This window comes from Sylvia atricapilla, chromosome 5 (genome assembly GCF_009819655.1).
Source record: "Sylvia atricapilla isolate bSylAtr1 chromosome 5, bSylAtr1.pri, whole genome shotgun sequence".
NCBI classification, from domain to species: Eukaryota; Metazoa; Chordata; class Aves; order Passeriformes; family Sylviidae; genus Sylvia; species Sylvia atricapilla.
This window is the reverse complement of record NC_089144.1, coordinates 13852328-13879048: the sequence shown is the minus strand read 5'-3', so window position 1 is coordinate 13879048 and position 26721 is coordinate 13852328. Positions and strand designations below refer to the sequence as shown.

The following is a 26721-nucleotide window of genomic DNA, read 5'->3' as shown; positions in this document are numbered from 1 at the left end:
GAAACCTGGGTCAGTATTTAAAAATTCCATCATCCATTACTTCTTCTTTCAAAGTAAAAAGTGGAAACTGTTATTAGAGTATTCACAGAAGAAGCATTATATTCTAAAGGCAAATTACCTCTTTTTTTACGTCTTAGTTCCACTTATTAATTAAGGGCTTGCAATATACCTACTGTCCCAGTTCCTTGATTCTTAACATAAATTAATTCCACTACAATAATGAATTTAAATATACCATATCAGCAGTCTCCCTCCTTTGACACTCATTACCCAAATATGCTTCAGTAATATTCAAGCTGCACAATGCTAAGCTATGTGAGTCTTGAGTCTATAAATCCATGCAATTACAGTTGGGGGGAGAGGTTGGTGGGTGTTTTTTTCTTTTTCAGTACAATATTAGGCACACATTTTTTTCCCCATAAACTTAGATTCTGAACCACAATTTGCTGACGGTTGTGAAGCTGTTTCCCCACTAGGAATCTGAGTTCAGAGTTTTTTAATGTACTCATTTTCAAAAATATCTATGCCTTGTTCTTTCAAGTCATCTTCTCAGCTAACCTGCTTGGCTACCATGTGTCCATGCCCTGGCAATGCTCATAGAGTACAACAGTCTGCCCATCTTTCCTGCACTATCTTACACTGACCCCTTTATCTTCAGACATCAAACATCACCAAACCTTTCTTGGAGACTACCAGAAGGAACTAATATCCATGATATTTTTTTCTACTTTTTTTACTTTTCCATTCAGCCATTGCATCCTCTGTGCTGTTCTGTGTGTGGACAGCTGGGTGAGGTTGCTGTGGATTTAAAGAAGTGCTGCAGAAAGTGCAATGGGACTGAGGGGGGGGTCTTTAGGAAGATCTGCTTGCAGAACCTTTTAATGCATGTGTCTGCACACACATCTCTTTGTTGATGTGAGTTTCTCCTTGCTGCTGTTTCATTATGAGTATGATCCTGGGTTGCCACGTGGCATTTTTATCTCCTGTGCAAGATAAAAATCCACGTGGAGGTGTTGAGAACTGCAGAGGACTAATGAAAGTTTTAATATAGCTTTGTTGAAAAGTAACCTTATCTGTTTTATTAAAGTCATGTGTATCTGTTACATAAAACCCAACTGGCAGCTTGTTTCCTTCAAATTTGGCATGGAGGATGCTATTTGATACTTCTATTTTTGTTGATCTTCTATTCCAAACACTGTAGTAATAGCAATTGATTCAGTGCATCACATTGAGGTTGATGCTGCAGATGGCATAAAATGATTAATCAAGGCAACAAGGATAGAATATCAGTTAATATAGAAAGCACATTATGTTTGTTTTGGGACAAATGCAAGAGAGTCAGACTGCATTTTGCTTATTTATATAAACAAAATGGTACATATGGCATAGCTGGCTGAGGCTAGACATCAGAGGGTCCATCCTCTCTCAGCCTCCTCATATATTGACTGTGCATTCATTCCTGTGAATTTGCAATTGCTGTGAAATGGCTTCTGATTTGATTATGTGCTTCTGTAATTCAAGAATTGAAGGTCTGGGACTTTCTGCAATGAGCCTTTTAATACCTAGGCCATGCCTAATGATGTTTTTGTAACCTCTTCTTTAAAATATCCAGTTCCACAGCTTCCTTAAGTATTTACATTCTTCTCTTTCAACAGCTACCTGTTTAGAAAGCTTTCCTAGATTTCCTTAAGACAAAGTAGGCTTAAAGGGTTTAGGGTTTCTTTTTCTTTTCTTTCTTTTCTTTTCTTTTCTTTTCTTTTCTTTTCTTTTCTTTTCTTTTCTTTTCTTTTCTTTTCTTTTCTTTTCTTTTCTTTTCTTTTCTTTTCTTTTCTTTTCTTTTCTTTTCTTTTCTTTTCTTTTCTTTTCTTTCTTTTCTTTCTTTTCTTTTCTTTTTTTTTTTTTTCTTTTCTTTTCTTTTTACATTCTTTAAAAGATCAACTATCTTGTCATAATAATATCCCTTCCATTTTAGGAAACAATTTCTATGTTGAAACTCTCATCCAAGTTTGCTATCCAACTTTGGTCTTTTCAACTAAACAAGCTGATTTCTTTCAGATTCATCAAATGTTTATCTGAGATTATATTCATTCTTTATTCTTTACACACCTTTTTTGTATAAAGGCACGTTGTTGCTCTTGAAAAGTGAGAGAAATTTAAGTGGTATCAAGAGAACAGAGCACTTTTTTTTTTCTTATGCATCTTTTCTTTCTCATGCAGCACTTGCGTAAATATATCAAAGACCATAACTTACAATTTTGGAACTGTGTTGCATTGTTGAACCATATTTGGTTTTTGCTTTATTCTGAATCTTTTTTTCCCTAGATGTTTGGGGGTTTTTGGTTGTATGTTTTGTTGGTTTTTTTTTAAAAGTTCACCTTCAGTCTCAGTAGCTGTGCTTGATTTTCCAAGACTTTTTAATCCTACATTATATTATGTTGTTTCTTCTTGTATACTTAATGTTCTCTTCTTCCTAAATTGCCATTTTTCTTCTAATCCTTCATTCTTTACATTGTCTTTCTACACTACTCACTCATCTAGCTTATTCTCTCTGTGTGTTGGAGTGTGTCTGTTATCCTTTTTTTTACTGCTGTGGAACCTTCCTTTCCTTTAATAAAAGGATTTAATAAAAATCACTTATTGATCTCTCACTCAAAGTATTTTCTCTCTCCTAGATTTACAGATAATTCTACCTTAAAATTTCAAAAGAAATTAACTGTTCTTTGCATTTTCTAGAATAAGAATTTTTTTCTAACCTGCTACAAGATATTCAGTAATTATGTCTCGCATTATAAGTTTTACCTGCATGACCTTATATATTTACAGTTATAAATAATTTTTCTATGCTTCTGGTGTTTCTTAGGGAAAATTCAATAAGTAAAAACTAACTGTGATGAGTCAGTTACAGAGAGCAAAGACAGAGAAGATTTGTTTTACTATAGAAACAACATGAGAGGCTTACATTTCCCCTTCATTTAAAAATACATTGAGTGAAGAATATTTAAATATTAAGAACTGTTTCCTGCAGATAGAGAAGCCAAAAAGGATTTAAGAAAAGAAATATTATTAAGATTAAGAGATGTTTTATGTAAAATTGGTCATTATGACACAATTCTGAAATTTGTATGATCATTGAGTCTAGAGTTTTCCAAAGGTTAACTTTGGAAAGTTTAAAACCAACACTGGTTTTAAAATACAGCTTTCTGGGAAGAAATTGCAGAATTTATCTACTTAAGAGAATACACAATGTAACTAAGGTAGCACAACTGAATAATGTTTTAGAAAGAATTAACTATCATTTACTGACTCTAAAACTTGATAGAAATCTTAGTTTCTAAATGCTGCTTAGGCCACCTCATAAGCTGGTATTGAGGATTTGTCTATTAGTAGATGGAAAGGTTTGCCAATGCAAAGGTGGAAAAAGTGGACAGAAAGGAGAGTTTACAGCTGGGCTCCAAGAGGGAAAGTACAGAATAGGAATCTCTTTAGGGGGCCAAGACAATAAGGGAACAGCTGAAACAAGCAGATGGTGGCACAAGCTGAATGCATGCAGCAGCCTAAGCAGATGACAGGTTAAGAAGGAAATAAAAATTTCAAAAAAATAGTTACAGTCCATTTGGATAGGAAGATGTGCTTATATATGCAAGAAGCATAACAGAGGAAAGGGATGTGAAATGAGAAGTTAGAATGCAGTAGGTGAACTGTACATTTCACCCAGGCAAGTGGAAAGCTTGTGCAACTTCATTGTTGGGTATTGAAGATTGATGCAGATGTTGTAAGGAGGAGGTGCTTTTTAGAGAGAACACCAGCACAAGAGATGGAGGAGCTCTGTTAGAGAAGTCTTATCCAGAGTAAGAACTACTAAATGTAACTTTAGAAAGTCTTTTTCTAAAGCATTTTGGAAAAAAAATTACACCCTTTATTTTGAAAACAAAACAAAACAAGGAAAAAAGTCATTTTACGAGTAGGGAATGAGCATGCCCATAAATAGAAAATACCCCAGTCCCTACTTAGAAAGTGACTTGGATTCAGAATCCTGATTAATCTCAAAGAAGATGCTAAAATCTGCTCTGTGGTATCTCCAGGAAGCACAGTTACATTCTCAAATCTTTTGCATGGTACAGGATAGAATTTAATATGCAGAGTTGAATGTGCTATAAGAATAGGTTGTTTTTAACAGAGGAATAAAAACCTGATTTTTCAATCCTGTACTTGCATGGTTAGGAAGTATGAACTTCTATTTATTTCGAGGTTTTCACAAACTTTTTTATAGGTCTTAGTACTAAAAAATAGAGAAAAAAAAAGCCAAAAAATCTCTTGTTTTTCAGAAGAGAATTGGTTCCTATATGCAGTCTTTGAATTCTTATGCTATTCTGTATTTTTATTCCTCTATTTCTATATTCAACTTCTATTTGAAGTCAGTAATTTCAGTTGAACACATATGCTCATTAGCCTTGTATCAAATTCAGAGTAATGTATTCAGTGTTTACTGATGTGTAGATGGGAATTCTGTCTTTCAGAATCTCACCCTAAATCACATGCAAACAAAAACCTCTAATTCATTATGACCACAGAACTGGGGTGCCAGCTGCAAATGTTGGGTTTGGTTTTTTTTTATAATTCTGAATTTATTTGTATGGAGTTTTTTTACAGGGAAGAATTTTGCTTGAAAATCCTTTTTTTGAAGCCTTCACTTTGAATTCTATAATGCAGTCTGAAAATATTGTATTCTCAATCCTACGTGTAGACAGGAAAATAAATAACCTCCATGCTTTTAGTTGCAAACTTAGTCTGTAGATGATATTTCATTTGAAAACAAAAAACAAAGACAAACCCTCTAAGGCAATGTTTTGTCTATAATGAATTTTTCTGTAAGAAGCATATTTCTAAGTAGGACTGAAGACCTCTTTTTTTCATATTTCTTTAAAAACCCACTTTGTCAGAAATTATTAAAATTCATTTATATTACATTATAGACTGAGAGATAGCTTACACCTTGTCACATAAAGTGTGATTTATTAGAGTACATTTTCTCTGCTCTTTCAGCCATTAGGAATGCAAAATCTAAATCTTAATTTACTAAAAACATTCTGTTACAACCTGTTCAATACACCAAGGCTATAGACACTCCACCCCTCAAGATTGTTTTACCTGTTTTTTGCAGGGGAAAGTCTTTTGCAGGGGAAAGTATTTCCTTTCTGAAAAATTATTTTATTTAGCTGATTAGAAAAGAAATGAAAATGCATATCATTCAGCATATGAGTGAACTGTGTCATGATTAAATTTATATTTATCATTAACAGCCCCTGGCACAGGTGGCAGCTGCCTGTACATATTCAATGCTTCTCATAGACAGCCCTGAGATTTCAGGTGCAGCTTGGCAAGAAGTACACCGAGTGGGCATGAACTGCTTGAATTAATCATTAGCTGTGAAGGACATTCTCTACTCCAGGACTGCACAGAAGCCTCACTCTCTCAGCCCTGCCCGGGCACTTGCCAGCTGCTGACAGGCGGCATCGTCGCTGCCTGCTCGTGTCAGTGCTGGCACGTCCCACCTGCAAGCACAGGCAAGGTCAGGCTGCCCCCAGCACAGCCCTACCTGGCACTGCTGAGTTTCATACAGTAGCTGATAGGCTTTTTCCAGCTTGAAAAGGAAAGGGAGTCAAACTTGCAGCATTTTCATCCCTTAATCTTCCTCTTCTAAGATGCCGTTCTGTTCCCAGGTCAGTCTTCAAGAAACAGTATGTGAGCATGGACAAAGTCCCCCACCTGTTTGGGTGGCATAACCTTTCTAAAGCTCACTGAATCTTTTTTTTTTTTTTTTTTTTTTTTTTTTTTTTTAATAGAATTCTCATGTCCCTGTGAGCATCAGCCAGTTACAAAATTAGACATGAAATTTGTGTAATTGATAATTCCAGACAGGGAGACTTCTTGTAAATGGATTCTGCTGGAAATGAGGGCTTCTGAGGGTCCTTTCTTTTCCCACCTACCCTTTTCCCTCCTCTAGTAAAACTGTTTGGCATTTACAACTGCTAAGATTCAGTCACTTTTCCATGCTGTACAAGAACTGGAGTAAACAGGAGCAAAAAATTGAGGAACCAACTATACAGGACTATTTGGGTGGGACAGAAGAAGGCAAAGTACGTGATTAAAATTAATATTTGAAATGGCATATTGAATATTCCTTTAAATACTTGAATGATATTTGTAATACTTCTTCCCTGGGATTTACAAGGACAATGAAAAAAAAAGAAAAGAGGGCTTAGTGTCACAATATGAACTGTAAATATCTTTCTAATTAATCCAGTCCTTTCCAGCTGCTCAGCTGCTTCCAAATTTTGTTTTGACTATCAAAGAAATGCCTAAAATGCTTTTAATCCAGAGTACAGTGGGGATTACTTTGTCAACTCCCTTGTCTGGTTCCTGATATGGACCACCAAATTTACAAGGAATTCTCAGAAAAAAAAACCTGTTTTCTTCAGAGAATGTTAAATGATGAGTGTCAGGGAGAAGCAGCTTAGGGAAAGGAGGAATTTAATTGTTTTTCATTTCAACAGGGGAAAATTCCCCAAAGAAACAAGTAGATCAACTGAGTAAATAGAACATGGGTAGTCAAAGTAAAACATTCAACAGATGCATTGTTAAAAAGATGCCAGCATGTTCTTTATCTGAAGTCTGAGAGGCAGGATGAGGAGCTAGAAAATCACCTGATGCAACTGAGCGCTCTATAAGGATTTATGAGGTGGAGTGGGGTGATGAAGGCAGCCCTTCTGGTGGAAATCCTGGGAGAAGAAACCAGTGTGTCCACAGCCTTTGAGCTAGATCTACAGCCACAATTATTCAATAATTTATGGGTTTAACTCTGGGAGGTGTTCGGCCTCTGCCAGCTGGCAGACTCCTAGACAAAGTGCTGGGACTGCTCCTGTGGCAGCAAAGAAAGGGGAAGAGGGAAGGACAATGGTCTGATTTCTGTGTGTGTATGTGGGCTCTGCTGGAAGGGTTGCTCTAAAGGCTGGAGAGTGGGAGCAAAGCCCACTTTTTGGCAGGGTTGACATAGGCAAATTGACTCTCATACATAAAATGTGAAAATGCTCATCAATGTGAAATCCTGCTGGTTTTTTTGGGAATACAGCATTTCATATTGTTGTTCTTAAGCAATATGTTATACAAAGCTAATAAAACAGATCTGGTTTATAGCCATACACAGAAAATGTTGAGATCAAAAACTTGACTTTATTTGAGGAGACTGTGCAGTACAGAGGACACTGTCTCCTTGTCATTATCAATAGTCCAACATTAGGTTACTGTGAGCATACAAAACCGTGCTTGTATTCCGGTGATACTTGAGGCCCATCAAGGATTGTGTCTAAACAAGGTAAATAGTCAGATAATCACATAATCAGTGGTCCATTCCATCTAATTACAATCAATTCAGCAGGGGTAGATTAGCAGATGTCAGCAGGGAACAGCAGAGGACTGCTGTTCCCTGGACACCACACAGCAGCCCTTCTGTGAGTAAGGAATGAGGTGTTGTGGTTCCACAAGGTGGCACTAAGAAGTTGTGGAACAGTGTGACTGAATTAGTATATTGGTTTTAGTTCTGTGAGAACGTTAGTTCTGAAATTTTTCAGTATAACTACAATGGTGTTTTGACCATTAGTCTTCAGTAGAAAATATCCCCATTTTAGTGTAGATATGTTTTCTTTGTGGAGGTATGAAACAAGCTGGGGAAAAAAACCCGAAAACAACCCCCCAAAAAACCAAACAAAACCAACCAACCAAACAAACAAAAAACACCACAAAAACCCCCCACACCACCCTTTTGCCATTTTTAAAATACTTTGCAGTTAGTCAAATGTATTTTATGGATTCCTGGCAGTCACAAGTTCCATGAAGATGTACTTTTCATGGTATGTATGTGTTACATGTTCAGTAACATGTACATAATTCTCAGTTTTTAATTCTTTTCCTAGAATAATTGCTTACAACTACACCGTGCATCAATGGTCTTGATCCTATTTTCTCAATGTATTAGCAACATTAAATGGTTCAGGGCCCATATCAGAACAATATCCAAAGAAAGTAAGATTCTCCAATAGTCTCCTGATATGCAATAAGCATAATTTTTATTTTAAGATAGAAGGATTAGCATTAGATTGTAATGTGAGCTAATTTTTAGAGTGTCATTATTTCTTTTTTGTTATTAGCCTATAATTACACAGACTATAATTAGACTATGAATTAATACGCGAGCATTGCAGTTTAAAGTTTGAGGTTGAATTGTGGTGAGTGAAAGATATTAATGATAGGGAATCTTGCAAATACACATGGACAGTTTAGAAGACATCATTTGCTGTGGATAAATGTCCAAAATAGTATTTCCAAGGACCTTCTCTATTTGTCTTTAAACACATGCCTCAGTTGAAAGATTTTTTTCTTTGGTTTCAAGGGGACACTTGCATAGTTATAAGCCTTGCTGAATCAGAGTATAGAGGGTCACTTATGGAAACACTGGAGTAGTGTCAAATGGATTTTCAAGTCATATCGATTTATACTTTCTTCATGGCTATAAATTCAAAGATGTCCAGCCTGAAATTATCTTTGCATTTAAATATTTGAGAGCTAAATTCTTCTTCTCTATGTTTCTCTTGTAGGTTTTTCTTCCCAGTTACCCCAAGTCTACGTATATTTTTGGAGAATATCCACAGCAAGGGACAGACCTTAATGTAGTCATACATGTCAAAAATATAGCTTGATATGTATCTGCTGGTGTATGATGCCATTCTTTTTATTTCCTAATTTGACATAAAATTGTGAATTCTGCTTTCTGAATTCCAGACCTTTCAAACTTCAGAATCCTGGCACCCAACTAGGTGTCATACCCTGCTGCTTAGGTCATCTCTGTTTTTTTTTCCTGACTGCTATTAAGGGCAAAATGCATCAGCAGCCTGACAGTAGCATACAAAAGCTTGAATCTCCAACCTCGGAGCTTTCTTGAGCCTGGCATTCAAAGCCAGGGAAGTTCAGAATGTGCTCAAACTGAGAATCATGAACTCATCCCTCTTTTGTGCCACTACTGGACTCTCATTTATAAGTTTAGAGGCACCAGTGTTCCAGTAATTTTGAAAAGCTGAGCCTTAGGGCTCTGTCACAAGAAAATGAGCCTTACTTGCAGGAGTGAAGCAGACAGCTCTGTCCGTGCTAATAAATGATCCAGGGCCAAGGTGCAGGCTGGAGAAATGTCCACAGTTATCCATAATTGTGATTGTTAACAGACCCAGCAGTATGGTTCCTGCCTGTGGCCGTCAATTCTTTTAGCAATTCCAGTGTTCAGCTCAGCAATAGCATGAGCTAGGGCTTATTCCCAATAAATTCTGTAATGAGATGACCTGAGATGGGGGCAGGCAGGGAGGGAGGCTGGCACCATGGTGTAGCCATCGAGATGGGAGCCACACTGTGTCACTTGCCCTCATGGCCTGAGAAGGGAAATGGATTATGTCCCATTTTATGTAATGCATAAAAGATGGCTTAAGGGATCCTTAAACTGTCCTCTAGCACATGATTGTGAGTCTTACCCCTACTGTTAAACTCAGAGCTTCTATTTCTCCTCTGGTGGGGGGGAAAAAATGCTTTACCCTTACAGCTCTAACCTAAATGATTCAGGTCTGTGTCCCTGGAAGTCCTGAGCTGAGCAGTTCAGCATGACAGATTATTAACCAGAATTTAGGTGACACTCTGTATTTGGTATATCCTCTTGGCTAATCCTAGGTGGTTTCCTACTTAGTATGTTTTGTTCTCAGATTGTCCTCTGAAGTTCTGTTCTCAGTTCAAATCGGTCGTAATTTTTAACTCACAGAATCCAAAATAATCTTCAAATTTCTATCCACAGATGTAAAAATGAAAGGAAAAATGTATTCTCAGTTTTAGCTGGGGCAGCTTCAAAACCACATAACATCTCCCTAGCCTATGGCAGAAAACACAAAAATGATTTATTGATTTACAAGCTATACTTACAAGGGATTTAGAAGACTGAATGCATAATGGAAAATAGAAGAGCAGTTTTATGATTTTATTCAAATTATAGGCTTCTTAGGTTGTTCTCTTATTTCAGAAGTATACCTATTAAATATAAACTGCTAACAATTTTTTGTCATATCTGATAATCTCTTAACCCATTACTGAGAAAGCTAATTTCCTGGGTCGTGCCAGAATTACTGAATTATTTATTCTCCTTTATTGCAGCTTTTCTTGTTGTTTAGCAAAAAAGGTTATCTGTGAATCTTTACCTGCAGCTATAAAGCCAGAGTAAAATGTTCTGAAATCTTTTTGTCATCATGAAAACCAAAGCTGAAGGATTTGATGAGCTCAGTTTTTGTTCATAGTCAGTTTGTTTATTTAGTGGCAGAGAAAGAGGCACTCTTTGTCTTTTTACATGCTAGGCATAATATGACAGGATTCATCTTGCCTACATCCAATTGAGTGAATTAATTGTATAGCTCTCTTGGTAGCTGGTAAAATAGACATATATGTCTCCAGAAGTTTTTTAATCCTTGCCTAAACAGAGAAATTAAGAGATGCAAAGAAATTGGGGTTTTTTTTGAGAGTTCTCTCATTCCAGTAGCACAGAATTCAAGACAAATAAGTCAAAAAAATGTGTATTTCTTCCACTGGGGCATGCAGAGGGGTTGCAGTGAGTTACAATGAGATGATCCTTCAGTTCTCTTCCAACCAAAACATTCATTAATTCAGTGATTCTACATTGCCCATGAATATAGGCAGTCGCCTAAACAGCAAGTGCTTTGTGTTTAATTACCCCTTTGAATTAACTTCAGTCAAACCCTTATTTTTTGTAATACTCATAACATGATATACCCAAAGGAAGCATCTAATTTAATCTTCCTTAATTTTATTCCAGTAGCAAAATGAAGAAGTAAAATACGTAAAAAGCAAATGAGATCTGTTGGGAAAGCAGCCTTTTCATAGGTACCTCTTCATTTTTGTCCTCATCACAACTTTCAAGTGCCACTGTCCCTTAAAATCTGTTGTAGTCATAATCTTTTTTTACTCAGCTTGGTGCTTATTATCTTCTTCCACTAGAAAAAATGCATATAAATGGCAAATTAATTTTATAATTAGACAATTATATTTTCTTCAATAAAGTATTTCTTCCTCTATTTTTGTAGCATTTTTTTCTGTCTATCACTTACTCTGATTAGGAGCTGGCTTTTTGCATATATTCCTTTCATGTCCTTCATGGGTTCCTAGGATAAGCCAGGTTGCAGGTGACTTGGAGAGATCTCTATTTCAATCAGGGCTAAGATCAGGCCAGGTTGCTCAGGTCCGTATCCAGTATGGAGTTTAAAACCTCCAAGGAGGCAGATTTACAACATCACTGTGGGCAGCCTGTGACACTCAGTTTTGTTGTTAATTAGTATATTCCCCTACTATATACTGTAAATTAATATAACAAAGAATTTCTTTTCCCCCCTAAGGTTAGTGAGGCAAATGCAGAGAATTAGTTTTGAACCTCCTTGCTAAAAATTAAGACTTTTGTGTTTCAGAACAATTTCAAGACAGTGCCTGGATGGGCTGGCAGGGCAGGCTGGTGTCCATCTCTAGTTCTCAGTTCTACGGGTACAAGTTTCTAGAAGTACTTTACTCTGAATAGTTCTGTTCAAAATCAGAAATCATGACAGCTCCTATTTGTTTATCTTATTTTTCCATTATTTTGTACTGCTTTGGAAGTTGTATTTCTTTATGAAGAGAATAAATAGATCTGCCTTGAGGCAAGGTTGCCCTTTCCCTAGAAAATGGGTTGGGGAGCACAAATGTCCATCCTCTAGGGAGGATGATGGAGAGGAACTGTCATGGCAAAACCACCCAGGAACTGCACTTTACACAGAACCCAAGAGGCTGCAGAGAGGCAGGGAGAAGAAATAAGCAGGCCTCAGTGGTGATGGAAAACAACTCCTGGGATCAAAGAATCAAAGACTACTTGGCAGTTTGCTTCAACTCAGACACCCACTCAGCTAGCTGAAACCAAGCTTAAAGGACAGGCAAAGGGAGAGGTGTTTGTACCCATTGTGTCTGATCTAGTTGCTTAAAGTATTCTTAGTCATAAATTCCCTATTAGAAGTAATTAAATTTTGGGGGCTTTTCTTTTTCTTTTCTTTTCTTTTCTTTTCTTTTCTTTTCTTTTCTTTTCTTTTCTTTTCTTTTCTTTTCTTTTCTTTTCTTTTCTTTTCTTTTCTTTTCTTTTCTTTTCTTTTCTTTTCTTTTCTTTTCTTTTCTTTTCTTTTCTTTTCTTTTTTCCCTATTGTCTTCTTTGAAGAGATGTCTATGAGGAAAACATATAGACAAATACATCTCAGTACTTTGACTGGCTCTGGGTCCTGTCACAGAAAACATTATCAGAGAGCTTTTTGGTTGTTTTTTTTTTTTTTTTTTTTTTTTTGGTCCTAAATTGGCTTGTTTAATTTGACTTGCTGACTCATTTTTCCAGCTGGTCTGTCATTCTACTCAATTCCAGATGAGGCAATAGGAAAAAGAATACTCTTTTGAATATCCCACCCTCTTGCCAAACCAAGTAACAATTAAAACTCCAATTTTCATTGCAGTTCTTTATCTCTGTTAATTATCCAAGGAACAGTAAATCAGATATATTGTCTCCTGCTTGTTGTCAATAATTTAAATTCTAAATTCTTTATAGATTTGTTGCAGATTTAACACACTGCTGCTTGTCCCTAAATTACATGGCATTTCGCAACTTGAATCCAATTCAGTGCTTCATTTTTACATTTGAGATCAAATGCTAGACAGTCCAGTCTAATTGACTCGTGTTTTCTACACACACAAGAGAACCCTCATGACTTGGTAGCTTTTAATCCAAAAGAAACATCAGGTCTCTCAAGTATCTAATTAGTGACTGTCAGTGGGATTTTTCCATAGTTTTTGAGAAGAATTTATTCTGAATCAAGTGTTTGGTGGAGAATAAGCTGGGAGCAGTGTGACTTCAAAAAGAACAGGACTATAGTAGGCAGGGACCTTGTGAGCTGAGAAGTGCCAATATAAAATAACATGGTGATAATCAGATAAGAAAAAAACCAGTTTTTAATTAAGTAGAAGCAGAAAGATCCATTGGAAGAACTACAGCTTTCATTTTTTTAAAAGATGTCAAGAATAAAAGGGGGATGGCAAATGAGGGACAATATTAACAAATGAGATGCAAACATTCCAGGTGAAGTCATTTTTGCACTGTCAATACTGATATTTTCAGGGTAATAGAAGGTATTTTTCAACTGTCTTTACGTATATGAACTGTGAGGCAAAAAATTTGCTGTCATTTAGGCATAGTCATTTCTTACACCTGTCTGTGTAACCAGAAATGTAATTGGCCTGACTTATTAGCAAGGAATTACCCTATATTGAACTGCATAGCAAGCACTTTCATCAGCACTAGTGCAGTGGAATAGTTACTTTAATTCTCCTTTCAACTGTAGAAACAAGAGCTTTGTATGGATAAAGCAAATCAAAACATATTGTTAATTAAAAATCCCATCCAACACAAAGCTTTGTTTGCCATTCTTGCATATAGGGGTCAACACCAATAAAGTTTCACCACTTGCTACCTGCTGATGGATGATGTGAAGCCATTCCTACACCTCTTGGTTAACCTTTGAGCTCTGATTATGCACTTTTTTATTTTTTTAACCTATTTGAGAGGTGAAGATTTGGTTGCACATGATAAAAAATGTGGTGAAAATTTTTATAAATAATCATTAAAAAACTTAGCAATGATCAGTAGTTTACAACAAGTCTCTGCAATTGTATTATTTGACAAAAACATTACCTTATTTCTTGCTCACAGGCTGCATGCAAATTAATTGTAGGATATTTTAATTTTAAGCATCAAATTCATAGAAAGGAATTTTCATTCTGATTTCATGTTGTGATCTGTGATGTGTACATTGAAGTGGTAAAGTGAAAGATCCATAAAGAAAGAGATGCCTAAAAAGGAAAAGCTCTCTGACCCTTGAGCAGAGGGGTATGAGTATAGTGAGCAGCCCATTAAACTGTTGGGGAAAAAAAAATTTCCAGCTTTTAACAGAAACACTCAAATTTAAAGCAAAAAATTTAGCTAGAAGCTGAAACACAGTATTTGTAATTTTTCTATATATCTGGTAGGATTTTAGTATTTTTAAAATACCAGGTTTTGGGTTTCATTTTTTCTCATTCAAATGAGAAAAATTGCATGGAAAATCATTTCAGCTGTAAAGTCTATTTTCAGTCCAAAACTTGGAGAGATTTTGGTGAATTCTTCTAAATCCATAACTCCTTACAGTTGCTGAGATAGATTAGAGTAGAATTGTGTAAAAAGAATGGAACTATGATAAAAATCCCCCCAATTTCAATAAGTATCAAGAGCTTAAGGTGAAAGATCAGAACCTTAACCATTGTGTGAAAGTCTGTTGAACTAATTTAATGTTTTTTACATAGAGAAGACTGAGTCTGAGCAAAATGAGAATTTGTTTTGTGTAGTATCTGAAAATTTCAGATTTTACATCCTAATAAGTGTTGTTTTGCATTGCATTGAGTTCTATTGCCATGCGTACAGTTTTTTAAGTCCTTGGTAAGCATCTAATATTGATTTTTTTTAACTTAATTTAACAATATCTGAAGAGTTATAATTAACACCCTAGAATAAAAAACTTAAAAAATTAAATAATTCATTAACAATCACCAGTTAAAACCTTTAAAGCATGAAGGCTATGTAAAAGAGCATTCTTCGTGATTCTACTTCATGGCAGAAGTAATAGAAATACAAACAATACCATAATATATTACTTTTTACATCTCTAATATCTATTATGGGGACAAAACCTGGAAAATTCATTGTGTTCTTTTTTCTATGAAAATTTATGAAAAATCCAGGTATTGACTTGAGGGACACAATAAATTATTATAGGTTTTATATGCATTGGTTTTTAACTTGCACAGGTACGTGTGTTCACGTTTTCTGTTGGCCAACATAATTATGACAAAGGACCCATACAGTGGATGGCCTGTGAAAATAAAGGTATTGTGTCTTGCTTTTAAACTGATCTTCACTAGAGCTTTGGACAGGTGATATGTTTGTTGTTCTCTAAAAATGGCAGATTTTTCAGCTTGATTTTTCAGCTTTATTGTATTTGTTAACAAAAGTTCCCAAAGTTAATTTATTAAATACTACATACATGAAAAAAGCTGCATGTAAACAAGAAACTGGTACATTTATTTCTTTATTACTTTTTTAAAAACATTAGATTTTATAAAAAGTACCACAGTAGTTTTTATAATAATAAGCCATTATGGTTCAGTTTTGAGAATATTTGTTGTAATAGCCATCTATGTAAAGTTGGAACTGATGACAGAGAAGAAATTAGGCAAAGCTGTTTTAAATTAGGTGGTCTGGACAAAGGGATTTTTGTTTGGTTACTTGGCTGGTTACATTTTTTCTGTTTTTCTCCAAAACTTACAAGAGATCAGATACTTAGAATTTTTTTCCCTTTTTAAATGAAAATATAAAAATTATTCTTCCTGTGATTTCTTAGTTTCTGAGACAATCTTGTGTTTTCTATTTTTAACCTGTTCTCTGTATGTAAGACAAAAAGAAAGAGTAAAAAAGCTGCAAGTTAGGAATTGAAATGTTTTCTATATTAAATTTTACATGAGGAATGTACTCAGAAATATTTTAAGAGTATGAGAAAGAAGAATCTCAAATATTTTATAATGTAACTGTACAACAAGCATAAGATATAGAGATAGAGCAGAAAATATAAAAGAGATAATAGAAAGGAATAGAGATAAGTAGATATAATTTATGAAACATTTGCTCATATTTTAAATACAGTAATTTCCAGGCCTGAGTGAAAATGTAAAACTATTTTACAAATCAGTGAGAAGGAAGAGGTGAGAGTTGAGCTGGATTACAGAGGGTCTCAAAAATTAGGACTGCCGGGGAAGGAGATAAAGTTATGATCAGGCAGAAGAGTGACATAAAGCAAAGATGAGAGAAAGGCTAGGAAAAAATACAGAAAAACTGCAGAAAAAATTAAATACTAGCAGAATCCATAGGCTGGATGAAAAGCATACATATGTATCATAACCTCATGAAGCCCTCAGCATGCTGACAAGTCATGCAGAAGATGCTACAACTTCCTGAAGAGCAGATTGTATTGTCAGATAATAACAGAAAATTGACATCTGTGTTTTGAACAGATTTTTTTTTTTTTTACTAACATCTTTATATCTCAAAATACTGTGTGCATGTAACCCCCATTGTTTTAAAACCAATGAGGACCAGCTGGTTTAAAGCATAACCACCTATGTGATCTTATTATTGAGACAAAATGATCATACTCTTCTGTCCAAAATTCCATGATTATTTGTTGGCACATCCAGAGCAGTTTTGTTTCATTTTTCCTAAACAAAAAAAAAAAAAAAAAAAAAAAAAAAATTGCATACAGCAAAGGAAATTACCAATATCAATATATTTACATCTCTAACACATCTCTAACCCTCTGCCTCTTCCTGCCAATCCAACTTAAATTTTTTTTGGACTGAAGATAGATCTCAGTACCTGACTTCAGTCTTATTATATGAACAGTATTTTAAATATTTTTAATTTAAACAAATGAGCAATAAAATCAGTGCTAAGTAAAGACATTTCTGATTCTCTGTGTAGGAGAAATACCCATTAGCTTTTTTTTTTTTTTTCATTCCACAGAGTGCCTTATATTTTTATTCTATGAATTCAATCTTGTGGCAGACCATTCCTATATATGCATTCAGCATATAATTATGTTGCTGTCACAGCATATTAAAATAAACATTAAATATACTTGCACATCATAGTAACTGGGATTTCATGAGTGCAGTCTCAGTATATGATACAGCCTTAAACCAAATACCCAAAAGAAACAAATTATAACTGTCATTGCTTAAAAGTAACTACCTTGGTCTGAATGGCATGGTGACCCATCATATGGCCATGCGCTGTGGTGGCATCAACTAAAAAGTATTTAATTCATAAACAATAATTCTAATAAAATTTAGATTAGAAATTATGAACTAAATGAAATTCCTCAAGATTAAGAGGCCATCAATCTGTTATGGTAAAATGACATTATTTCTGTTTCAAATTTTAGGTTATTATTATGAAATCCCATCTATTGGAGCCATAAGAATAAACACCCAGGTAAGTGAGTTGTCCAAATCCAGATGCAGTTTTAACACACAGAAAGTGGAGTAATATTTATACTTGGATATGTTTGCTCTTCACCTTGGCTAAAATCAATTTAAAATTTAATTTTAATTAAATCAATTAAGTGATACACTACATTAATAAAAAAGAAAAAAAGAACCTTAAGGCTTTCTTCTACATTTATGGGATTATTGTCTTAAAATGTTCTACTTTTTCTTGTAAGTGGCTGCAGTGAACCAGTTTAAAACATGATCCCTGTTGCCAGCTGGCCCAGAGCAGCTTGTGTGCTGGTCCCGACACTGGCCACATTAACCAGAGCAGGCTGACCATGTGCACACCATGGAGTGTCTGGAGTGCTCTGGATCCTGCAGGCCTCTGCACAAACAACTCTGCTTTTGGCTCAGTTTTCCTCTGGGCTTTATATGGCCCCTCAGACTTTGATGCTTTGAGACATGACAGCAATTTTATTACGAAGTTTTATAAAACGAGTAATTTTATAATGTGTCTAGGCATTCATAGTTCACCTTCTGCCATACTTCCTGCATGGTCCAAAGGGTTTGTATTACATGGAGGAGGCTGTGGATGTATGTGAGGGAATAGCTCTGCTACAGCATCTGAACTCACGTGGGTGCCACACTACAATCCTGCTTTACAGGAGAGAAACCTGGGGTGGATCCAAGCCTTTTGGAAGAGACTGCACTTCTTTCCTTCAAAAAGGATGCAGGAACATTTTAGCAGACTTGCATGTAGATAAATAAAGGCACGGGACTCTTGAGTTATATGATAAGATCCGAACTGAAGAAAAACAGTGTAAAAGAACAATTATTCTTTTCAGTTGTCTGAAACTCCAGGTACTCACATGTCCAGAACAGCAGAGAAATATCATAGCAGTTCTTTGTCCTCCCAAGGCCAGGCATGACATTTTTTGGCAGAAAATAAGAATTTTTTTTGGCTTGAATAAGAGCCTTTGATTCTGTTAAACTCTTCCAGACAGTGTCTGGCAAGATGTATCACTAATAAGATCAGTCAAGTAGAAAAAGTTTGATGGCATCCACTCCCAAATCAGTCCAGAAGTCTGGCATCTCATAACATCACCAGCTTTAGCCATGCTCACAAACTGAAGTAGGGCAGAAAAAAAGAGGTTTCATAGCTCTGATTTTTGTTATTCCAATAGAAGTTACGCAAATTGTCGCTGTAGGAGCTTAGCATACCCAGATGTTTCACCACTCACCCTCCATTGTCCACTCTTTCTTCTCGGTTGAGGGTTCTGTAATCTGCTTGTAATTTCTTTATGTCACTAGCAATTAATTTTGGAATAAAAACAGTTGTAATTCTCATTTTGTGGAAAAAGAGGGGTGGTTATGGGTGTGTAATGTCTGTGTGACTGGGAGTGAAATACAGGAATTACCTTTTCAGTAAATACTTCAGAGAACTGAAGACTGAATTATTTTGTGGTACAATTTTTAAGAAGTAAATAAATGCTCCTCCTGTATTAGTGGTGATTTTTGATTTCCTTTATTTCCTTGATATTTTAGTTTTTATTATTTATTGTTTATTTTCATATTGTTTGTGCTCTTTGATCTTAAAATTGCCTTTTGACAAGTTTATTACACTTTTTGACAGGAATATCTAGATGTTTTGGGAAGACCAATGGTTTTAGCTGGAGAGCAAGCCAAACAAGTCCAATGGACAAATGTCTATCTGGATGCTCTGGTATGATCTGTGTTTATCTCTATTAAAGTAAGAATTTTAGAAAATCAGTAACTATATGGGCCTGCTTTCCCAAGAATCAAATTTCTACAGTTCCAAACATGATATTCTTGTTTTTCTAACATCTGTACACATCAATACAACAACTTCTAGGAAGACACTTATTTAGAATGTGCTGGTTTTACTTGCACCTAGTATCCTTCTAAGTGTCCTGAAATTTAACAGAGAAAAACAGTTTATTCTCTGCAGACTTTAAAGTGTAGGCCACTGCTGTTCTCAGCTTAAGAATAAACAAAAAAAACCAGAAGTGAATAGTTTTCCAGTGTTGTACCTACTGCAATAAAGATAATTTGTTACATTTCTGGTGAGGAATTCTTAGAATTCTTCATTTTTCCCCATTTTTTTTTTTCCTTTTTTTTTTTTTTTTTTTTTTTACTTTCTAGATAACATTCCAGGCAGAATGAAATCTATCAGTATTACTAAGTATTTGCACAAATTTTGTACTTGAGCTGTAATTACTTGCTTGCTCAAGGTAATGATTTCTTTAATCATTAATTGGACACTGTAAATAATGGGGAAATAAGCAAAAAGATAGATGAAAAACTTCCTTACTGCTGAATTTAATGTTGTGTTCTTGTAAAACAAATATACTCAGGAAACTACAGGAGGAAAAGTATTGTCAGCAGAAATCTAATCTCTTGCTCTAAATAACCTACTTCTGAGCAACAGGGCAAAAATTACTGCAAAATGATCATTTAGAATCACGTATTTATCCAAGTTCACGTAGTCATCTAAAGTCCTGTCGAAATTCACATATTTCTGTCAGCATTTCCGTAAAATTTTTTATCAATATATAATTTTTGCTGTCAAAATGACTGAGCATGACGCAGAGAAATTAGTTATTCATTACCATTTCAATGCCCAGACGTTCATTAACCATGTTTTCTTTATAATTGTTGCGGTACTTACTGGAAACATAAAGGATGTGATGACTAAAGTTCTTATGCTCTGTGCATATCCTGTTGTAATGCCAAAGATAAATCTGCAACTAGGAATAGAGATCTGTTTAGTCAAGTAAAATAAGTGACACCTGCAGGTAACTTGTGTTACTTTATATACTCAGTGGGTTCATTCAGTCTTTCCTTCAAGGTTTTCTGCATTCATGTGCTGCATATGTGTGTTTATGAGTATTATATATATATTATAATATATAAATATATATATTATAATATAGACACATTATATAATAATACAATAATATATTTATTATAATAATTATTTAATAAAAATGTAAAAAATGTAATAATAATATAATATATATAAAATATATAATATATATTATATATATACATATATTTGTGTATGTACAAACACATACACATATAATTATGTACCTAATTATATGTAACCAAAGTAGGATGACATGAGGTAAAGCACTGAGGTAAAGGCTCAGATCTGTGAACTTTCTCATCACAGTTGAGACCATAAAGGCATGGGTGTATCTAACCCTCTCTGAAGCCTTTCTCTGATTATCAGTTGTTTAATGGAGTGTATCTAAGTTGTCACATTGGTTTATTACTTTAAATTCCCTAAAATAATTCCCTTGTGTAGGGCTTACAGTTCTGCTTGTGGTTTACAGGACTCATCCCTATCATTTGTCTCTTATTGTCCAGTGGCTGTTTTGTGGCTAAGACTAAAGTAATGCAAAGTGAGGCCACATTAATGCATGAACTCAGGTTATAAAATTCTGTAGAGAATTTTGTATTTAATTTCAGTCTGGCTTTCAAGACTGTCTTTGATAATTTGATGTATTTGCAGCAATTCACACTTCTTTTCTAGCCCTATTCCTTCAGATTCTGCTACTGTGTTGCTCTGGCTTCATTTTCAAGATAATCCCAGAATGTTCAGATAGTTTTAGGTTTACCAGTTAGGGACAATTTATTTATAATTGTTATCCTCATTAACTTTTTTTTTTTTTTGGGGGGGGGGGGGGTGGGTGGAAATTGTCTTGTCCCCCATACATCCCTCTCCTGTTTCATTATGTTTCTTTTCAATATTTCCTCTACATAATGTCCTCTCTTCTGATTCATCCCTATTTCTCTTATTTTCCTATAAAATCCACTTCACTTTGCTTGTAACTTTACTAACTCTGACCTCATCACCTTTCATTTAATACACAAATGTAAGTTCATGAAGGATGTTTTAAAATTCAAGAAGGTGCTGCTAGACTGGAAAAATAGCGAACAGATTACAACAGAATGAATTCATATAATGTTCTAGCTTTTTTTTTTTTTTTTTTTTTTTTAAATTAAATAAAAGGAGAAAAGAGATATGACTCCACAATAAACTAGCTGAAGGAGAATAAGCATGATAGAAGGGAAAAACTTAGAGATTAAACCCAAAAAGTCAAAAAAAAGAGAAAAGGTAGAAATATCCCTATGGACAATTTGGAATGGAAAACAGAACTTTCCTGGCTATCTGAACGTATGGTGTTCTGGATCCTATTTTCAGTATGATTTGTGAAGGTTACTAAAGGAAAAACAGATTTCTTATATCTTCGCAAATAAATGTGAATTCCTTACCTCAGTTACCTCAGTACTAGGGGATACTGTGATTTTGCCAAGCCCATGATGGACATTACTGCACACCACTCAAAAGTAGGGATGATGGAAAAAGTAGAGGAATTACATGTTGCATTTTTCTGTTCAGGCTTTGCCTGCATGTGTTACCTACCTGTTGTGGTCTAATCCCAGCCATCAACAAAAGCCAAAGCAGCCCCCACTAGTGGGACTGGGGAGACAAACAAAGGGTAGAAAATGGAAAACTTGTGGGTTGAGACAAAGACAGTTTAATAAGAAAACAAAAGCTAAGCACACAAAGAAAGCAAAACAAGGAATTAATTCACTGCTTTCCATGAGCAGGCAGGAGTTCAGTCATCTCCAGGAGAGCAAGGCTCCATCACACTAAAAATGACTTGGGAACTCAAACACCATCACTCCAAATTGAAATTTACCATTTTTAAGTTTGTTTTGGTTTTCCTTTCCTTTCCTTTCCTTTCCTTTCCTTTTCCTTTCCTTTCATTTTTCCTTTTCCTTTCCTTTCCTTTTCCTTTCCCTTTCCTTCCTTTCCTTTCCTTTCCTTTCCTTTCCTTTCCTTTCATTTCCTTGCCTTTCCTTGCCTTGCCTTGCCTTGCCTTGCCTTTCCTTGCCTTGCCTTTCCTTGCCTTATCTTTTTTTCCCTTTTCCTTTCCTTTCCTTTCCTTTCCTTTCCTTTCCTTTCCTTTCCTCTCCTCTCCTATCCTCTCCTCTCCTCTCCTCTCCTCTCCTCTCCTCTCCTCTCCTTCCTCTCCTCTCCTCTCTCTCCTCTCCTCCTCCTCTCCTCATCATCCTCCCTCTCCTCTCCTCTCCTCTCCTCTCCTCTCCTCTAGTTTTATGCATTGTGGATACTGTAGCTGCAAATATGTTTTCATAACATTTAGGGGTTTTTTAAACTTCTATATCCTAAGTTGTTGACCATCATATTTAAAAAAAAAAAAACAGTATAATTATCTCACTAAAATGTGGACACAAAAACCTCATAATTTCAACTTTCTATTCATCAAGTCAGTGAAGTAGCTTTCTTTTCTTTTTTTTTTTTTTTTTTTACAAATTTGAGAGTAATTGCTTTCTACAGAAACCAAAAGTAATTGTTTAGCTGCATGCATTTTTTCATTCTTCTAATATATTATTGCTTAACATTTGCTTTTTTAACTAAAAAACCTCTTTCTCCCTTCTTTACTGGTTATTTTCTAGGAGCTGGGCCTTGTGATTACAGGAACTCTGCCTGTCTTCAATCTAACAAGGGAACAGAATGGGAAAATCGTAAGCTGTTCCTTCAAGGAAAAAAAAATAAAACAGCAATAGTATAAATTGAATTTACTTTTAAATGTCTTGAAAGATGTGTATTTCCATAGAATATTTTGCAGTGTAATGGTCTTGTACATGGGAAATAAAGGGGTCATATCTATTTACCTGATAACCTCCTGGGAACAAAAAAATGCAGTGCATTCTTTACCCTTGTTGTCATGCTGAGTTTCAGAGTGTGACATTCCCCTATCTATCCCTGTGCCTTAGTGGGAGTGGGAATGCATTAAGTGCTTAATAGATAGGAAGTAGATGATACTACTTAGACCTTTCCAAGAAATAATGTCCAGATAAATTTCTAGCAAATCTTTGAGGCTATGACATTTCAGGGTAAAAGGCAGTGAGGCAGAGAATATAAATTAGTTGGTTGTAACGGTACTAGAAAAGAGTATACCGTATACTTAGATTAAATTCTAAGTGTTAAATAAATCCAACTGCTCATCCCTATTGCTGTCTGACATGGAATCTGTGTCCTCTTCACAAAACAAAAAAACCAGACCTGGATATGCTTGAGCAATGTGTGGAAAAATACTGTACTTTTGATGTACTCCATTCAGGTCAAAATATACAGAAATTTAGACAAAATATTCTTAGATTCAGTTTCTCAGCTATTACATAGAATGAATCAATCAAGGTTTGATCACTGCCATTTCTTTAGTTTGATTTCAGAATAGTTCTCCTAGTTTCCTTTTAAAAACAAAGCAATAAACCAAATAAGTTGTATAATCTTATCTACAAGACAATGCCTGGAATTGTCTGAGTCTGGTTCAAAGTGATAGACGACTGATTATCAAAGGATGTCTTTCTGAGAAGTAAAACAGACGTGATCTAGTACACATGAGCAAGAAGAGAACTCAAATCTGCTCAATTTGTATCTCTGCCTGAATTTACTTGCAGGTTGCAAGATTCCTCCTCTAATAAATTTTACAAATTTATTAAATATGGAGAAAGGATTCAGGTGACACTATGTAAATATCTGTCCTCCTTTTCTGTAGCAGGAAAATAAATTATAAGAGACATAAATTCACTGGGTTTTTTTTATTGTTGAAATATTGCTGAAATCTTTAATATTGAAATATTTTTAATTCATCATTATACTATAATTCAAAGAGTTAATTGTTTTGAGGTCTCACCAACTGCCCAACCTAAGCATTCAAAGTAGCTCTGTGTTGGTGCTGGTAGTTTAGTATCTGCATAACTGGCAATATTATTGCATCACTTTTGCTTTCATCTGTTTTGTTCTTACATATATTGTTTATTCATCCTGGAAATTATCCATCTTCAGAAATAATTTTCATGCTCTATACTAAATTCTAAATTTATTAAATTTTATTTTGGATCACTTTGACATTATTTAAAATATTCAGAATAGACACATAACTTAATAGGCAACTTCTCAAATGTATCTGTCAAACGAGATGAAGGCAAAAATACAGATTTACTGACTGTTGCAGTTATTCTGCATTGTAAATATGTCAGATACATACTAACCTTTTGGAATTTTACCAGAATCAGCTGATTCTTGGAGTAATGGGGGTCGATGTCTCTTTGGAGGACATTAAGAAACTGACACCCCGATTTACGGTGAGCTGCTTGCATTGGAGGTTTCTCATGATGTTTGTTTATTGTGTGATTTCTGTGCATGTTCTTTCATAAGTCATACAGCAACGACTGGAGTCAAAATACCAGCAGGCATCTTTTCATGTGTTCTTTTCCATTGTTGTACAGTTTCTGATGGTTTTATCTCCAGCCATATATCTGTTTCTGTGTGATTTGTCCATCAGGGTGTACTGTGTAGAAGTCAGCTTTTACATTGGGGGACATATTGAAAGTAATTATCTTCCTCTATCTTAAGTCTCTGCTCTTTAGTTAAGTGTTTGGTTCTTAATGTGGAGTACACAGTCATTTCAGCTGATAATATTTGCCATTTATCTAGGACCACTCTTTACAGAACATTTCTTTAATATAGGTGTCTGTCTGTACCCTAGTATGTACAACAGATTTATCCCTGTAGACACCTAGCTGTGGAATTTCCATTAAAAATAAAAAAAAAAAAAAACACACACACAAAACAAAACTAGTGCTGTGAAAAACAAAAGCTGAGGAAGATAAGGAACACCACAAGTTTGACTGAAGGCAGATGCAAAATTTTATATTTAGAATTAAATGATCCCACACCACAGCTCAGGCTGGGTCAGGCTTCCTCAAGGGGCAGGAAAGAACCTGGGAGTCGTGCTGGAGGACACATAGAACATAAGTCAGCAGTGTGCCCTGGCAGTAAAAACCAGCTGTGCAATAAACATCTGCATCAGGAGTACACTGTCCAAATTTGATTTCCTCTGTATAATAAATACTCTGTGGCCCAGTGCAGAGCCACTGAGTTGGCCAAGAGTCTGCAGCACCTGTTAAAGAAGAAGCTGAGAGGGATGGATTTGGCTTGAATAAAGACCCTAAGTCCCATCAGCCTAAATAATTCTCCAAGTTATGATCCTAAAAGAGTAAATATTAAGAAATTATCTTGTCTGTTTTAGTAATCTTATACTTCATGATGCCTGAGGTGTGTGTTTTCCACAACGTGAGCGTTTCTTGGAAACCATTAATTACTGTTTCTTCATTACTTAATACCGTATAATGCTAAGCTTCATTTTGTTCTTTTAGCTTTGTCCAAATGGATACTATTTTGCAATTGATCCTAATGGGTATGTGCTACTGCATCCAAATCTCCAACCAAAGGTATGAAACACCTTTTAACTTACTTCTCTATAATAAGGGGATATTGTCAGAAAGAATCAGAAATTAGGATTGCTGAAGGTACGAGACAGCAATAGTAAAAATTCTGTTTTGTGGGATATTGTCAGAAAGAATCAGAAATTAGGATTGCTGAAGGTACGAGACAGCAATAGTAAAAATTCTGTTTTGTGGGTGTTAGGAAAATCTCTGGTATATATATGGCTTTATTCAAATTCACCAGCTTTGGCTTGTATTGAATTTAGTTATTAATAAAATAAAAAATACATAAAATTTGAATGCATATTTATATATGTGAAGTGTTTTAATGTACATATTAATATAAAAACAACTAGTGGTAGATGTAATATAATTCCGAAAACAGATGTAATATAATTGCAAAAAATATAATCATTGTGAAGAATCTTTAAGCAAAGTGAGGAGTTTTTGTGCACTTTTTTTTGTGATGCTTTCTCATTTAAAACCTTGAAATTTTCATACTTGCAAAACCAAAGAAATCAGAGGAAAATACAATGTATTTTACTTTTATTTTTGCATTTATTTATTTGCTTATTTTCTGTTTACCAGAGCTGAGACCTGATCTCAGAGTTGGGATGGATTTAGCTGAGCACCTCTTCCCAGAACACTAGATTTTTAGTAGTTAACTTCAGAAAGGTCTTTCATGTTAAAACATGAAGCTTCTTTCTTGATATGACTAGCACAAAACTTTCATCAAATTTTGGGAAAATAGAAACCAAATATTTCAGTTTGGCTCTTTATCCATTAACAGTAGTCCTTACCTTGTGGACAATCCTAATATCAACATGAATGAATGATTTTTTTTTTTTTTTCTGAAATCAGAACTTTGATCTTTGTTTAAATGAAAGGCTTTTCCATACGAAACAATCTTCTCTTTTGTGGACTTCTTGAAAATTCTCATAATTCAATTCCATGTTTTCAGTGAACTTTGTCCCTTGAATTCTTAAGGTTATATTATATAAAAGATAAAGTTAAAATAACTTTTTTAATTGTCAAAGACAAAAGAAGAAATTAAGAATTCATCTACATAATTTAGTGATTAATTTAATCTTTAAGCTGGGAGAAGTCAGCTTTGTGAATATTTGAGTTAATTTCCTGGTGCAG

General features: G+C 34.9%; 1 protein-coding gene across 2 annotated transcripts in view; it reads left to right on the top strand.

Annotated features, from left to right (window-relative positions):
• The window catches only part of CACNA2D1 (calcium voltage-gated channel auxiliary subunit alpha2delta 1), a 452272-nt gene that overhangs the window by 382998 nt on the left and 42553 nt on the right, over window positions 1–26721 (top strand). For both annotated transcript variants that reach the window (XM_066318753.1, XM_066318754.1), the window contains exons 13-18: window positions 14995–15073; window positions 17184–17233; window positions 18863–18952; window positions 22741–22809; window positions 24361–24435; window positions 25510–25584. In XM_066318753.1, coding sequence (XP_066174850.1) covers window positions 14995–15073; window positions 17184–17233; window positions 18863–18952; window positions 22741–22809; window positions 24361–24435; window positions 25510–25584 — 438 coding nt within the window. The remainder of the gene's footprint in view (window positions 1–14994; window positions 15074–17183; window positions 17234–18862; window positions 18953–22740; window positions 22810–24360; window positions 24436–25509; window positions 25585–26721) is intronic.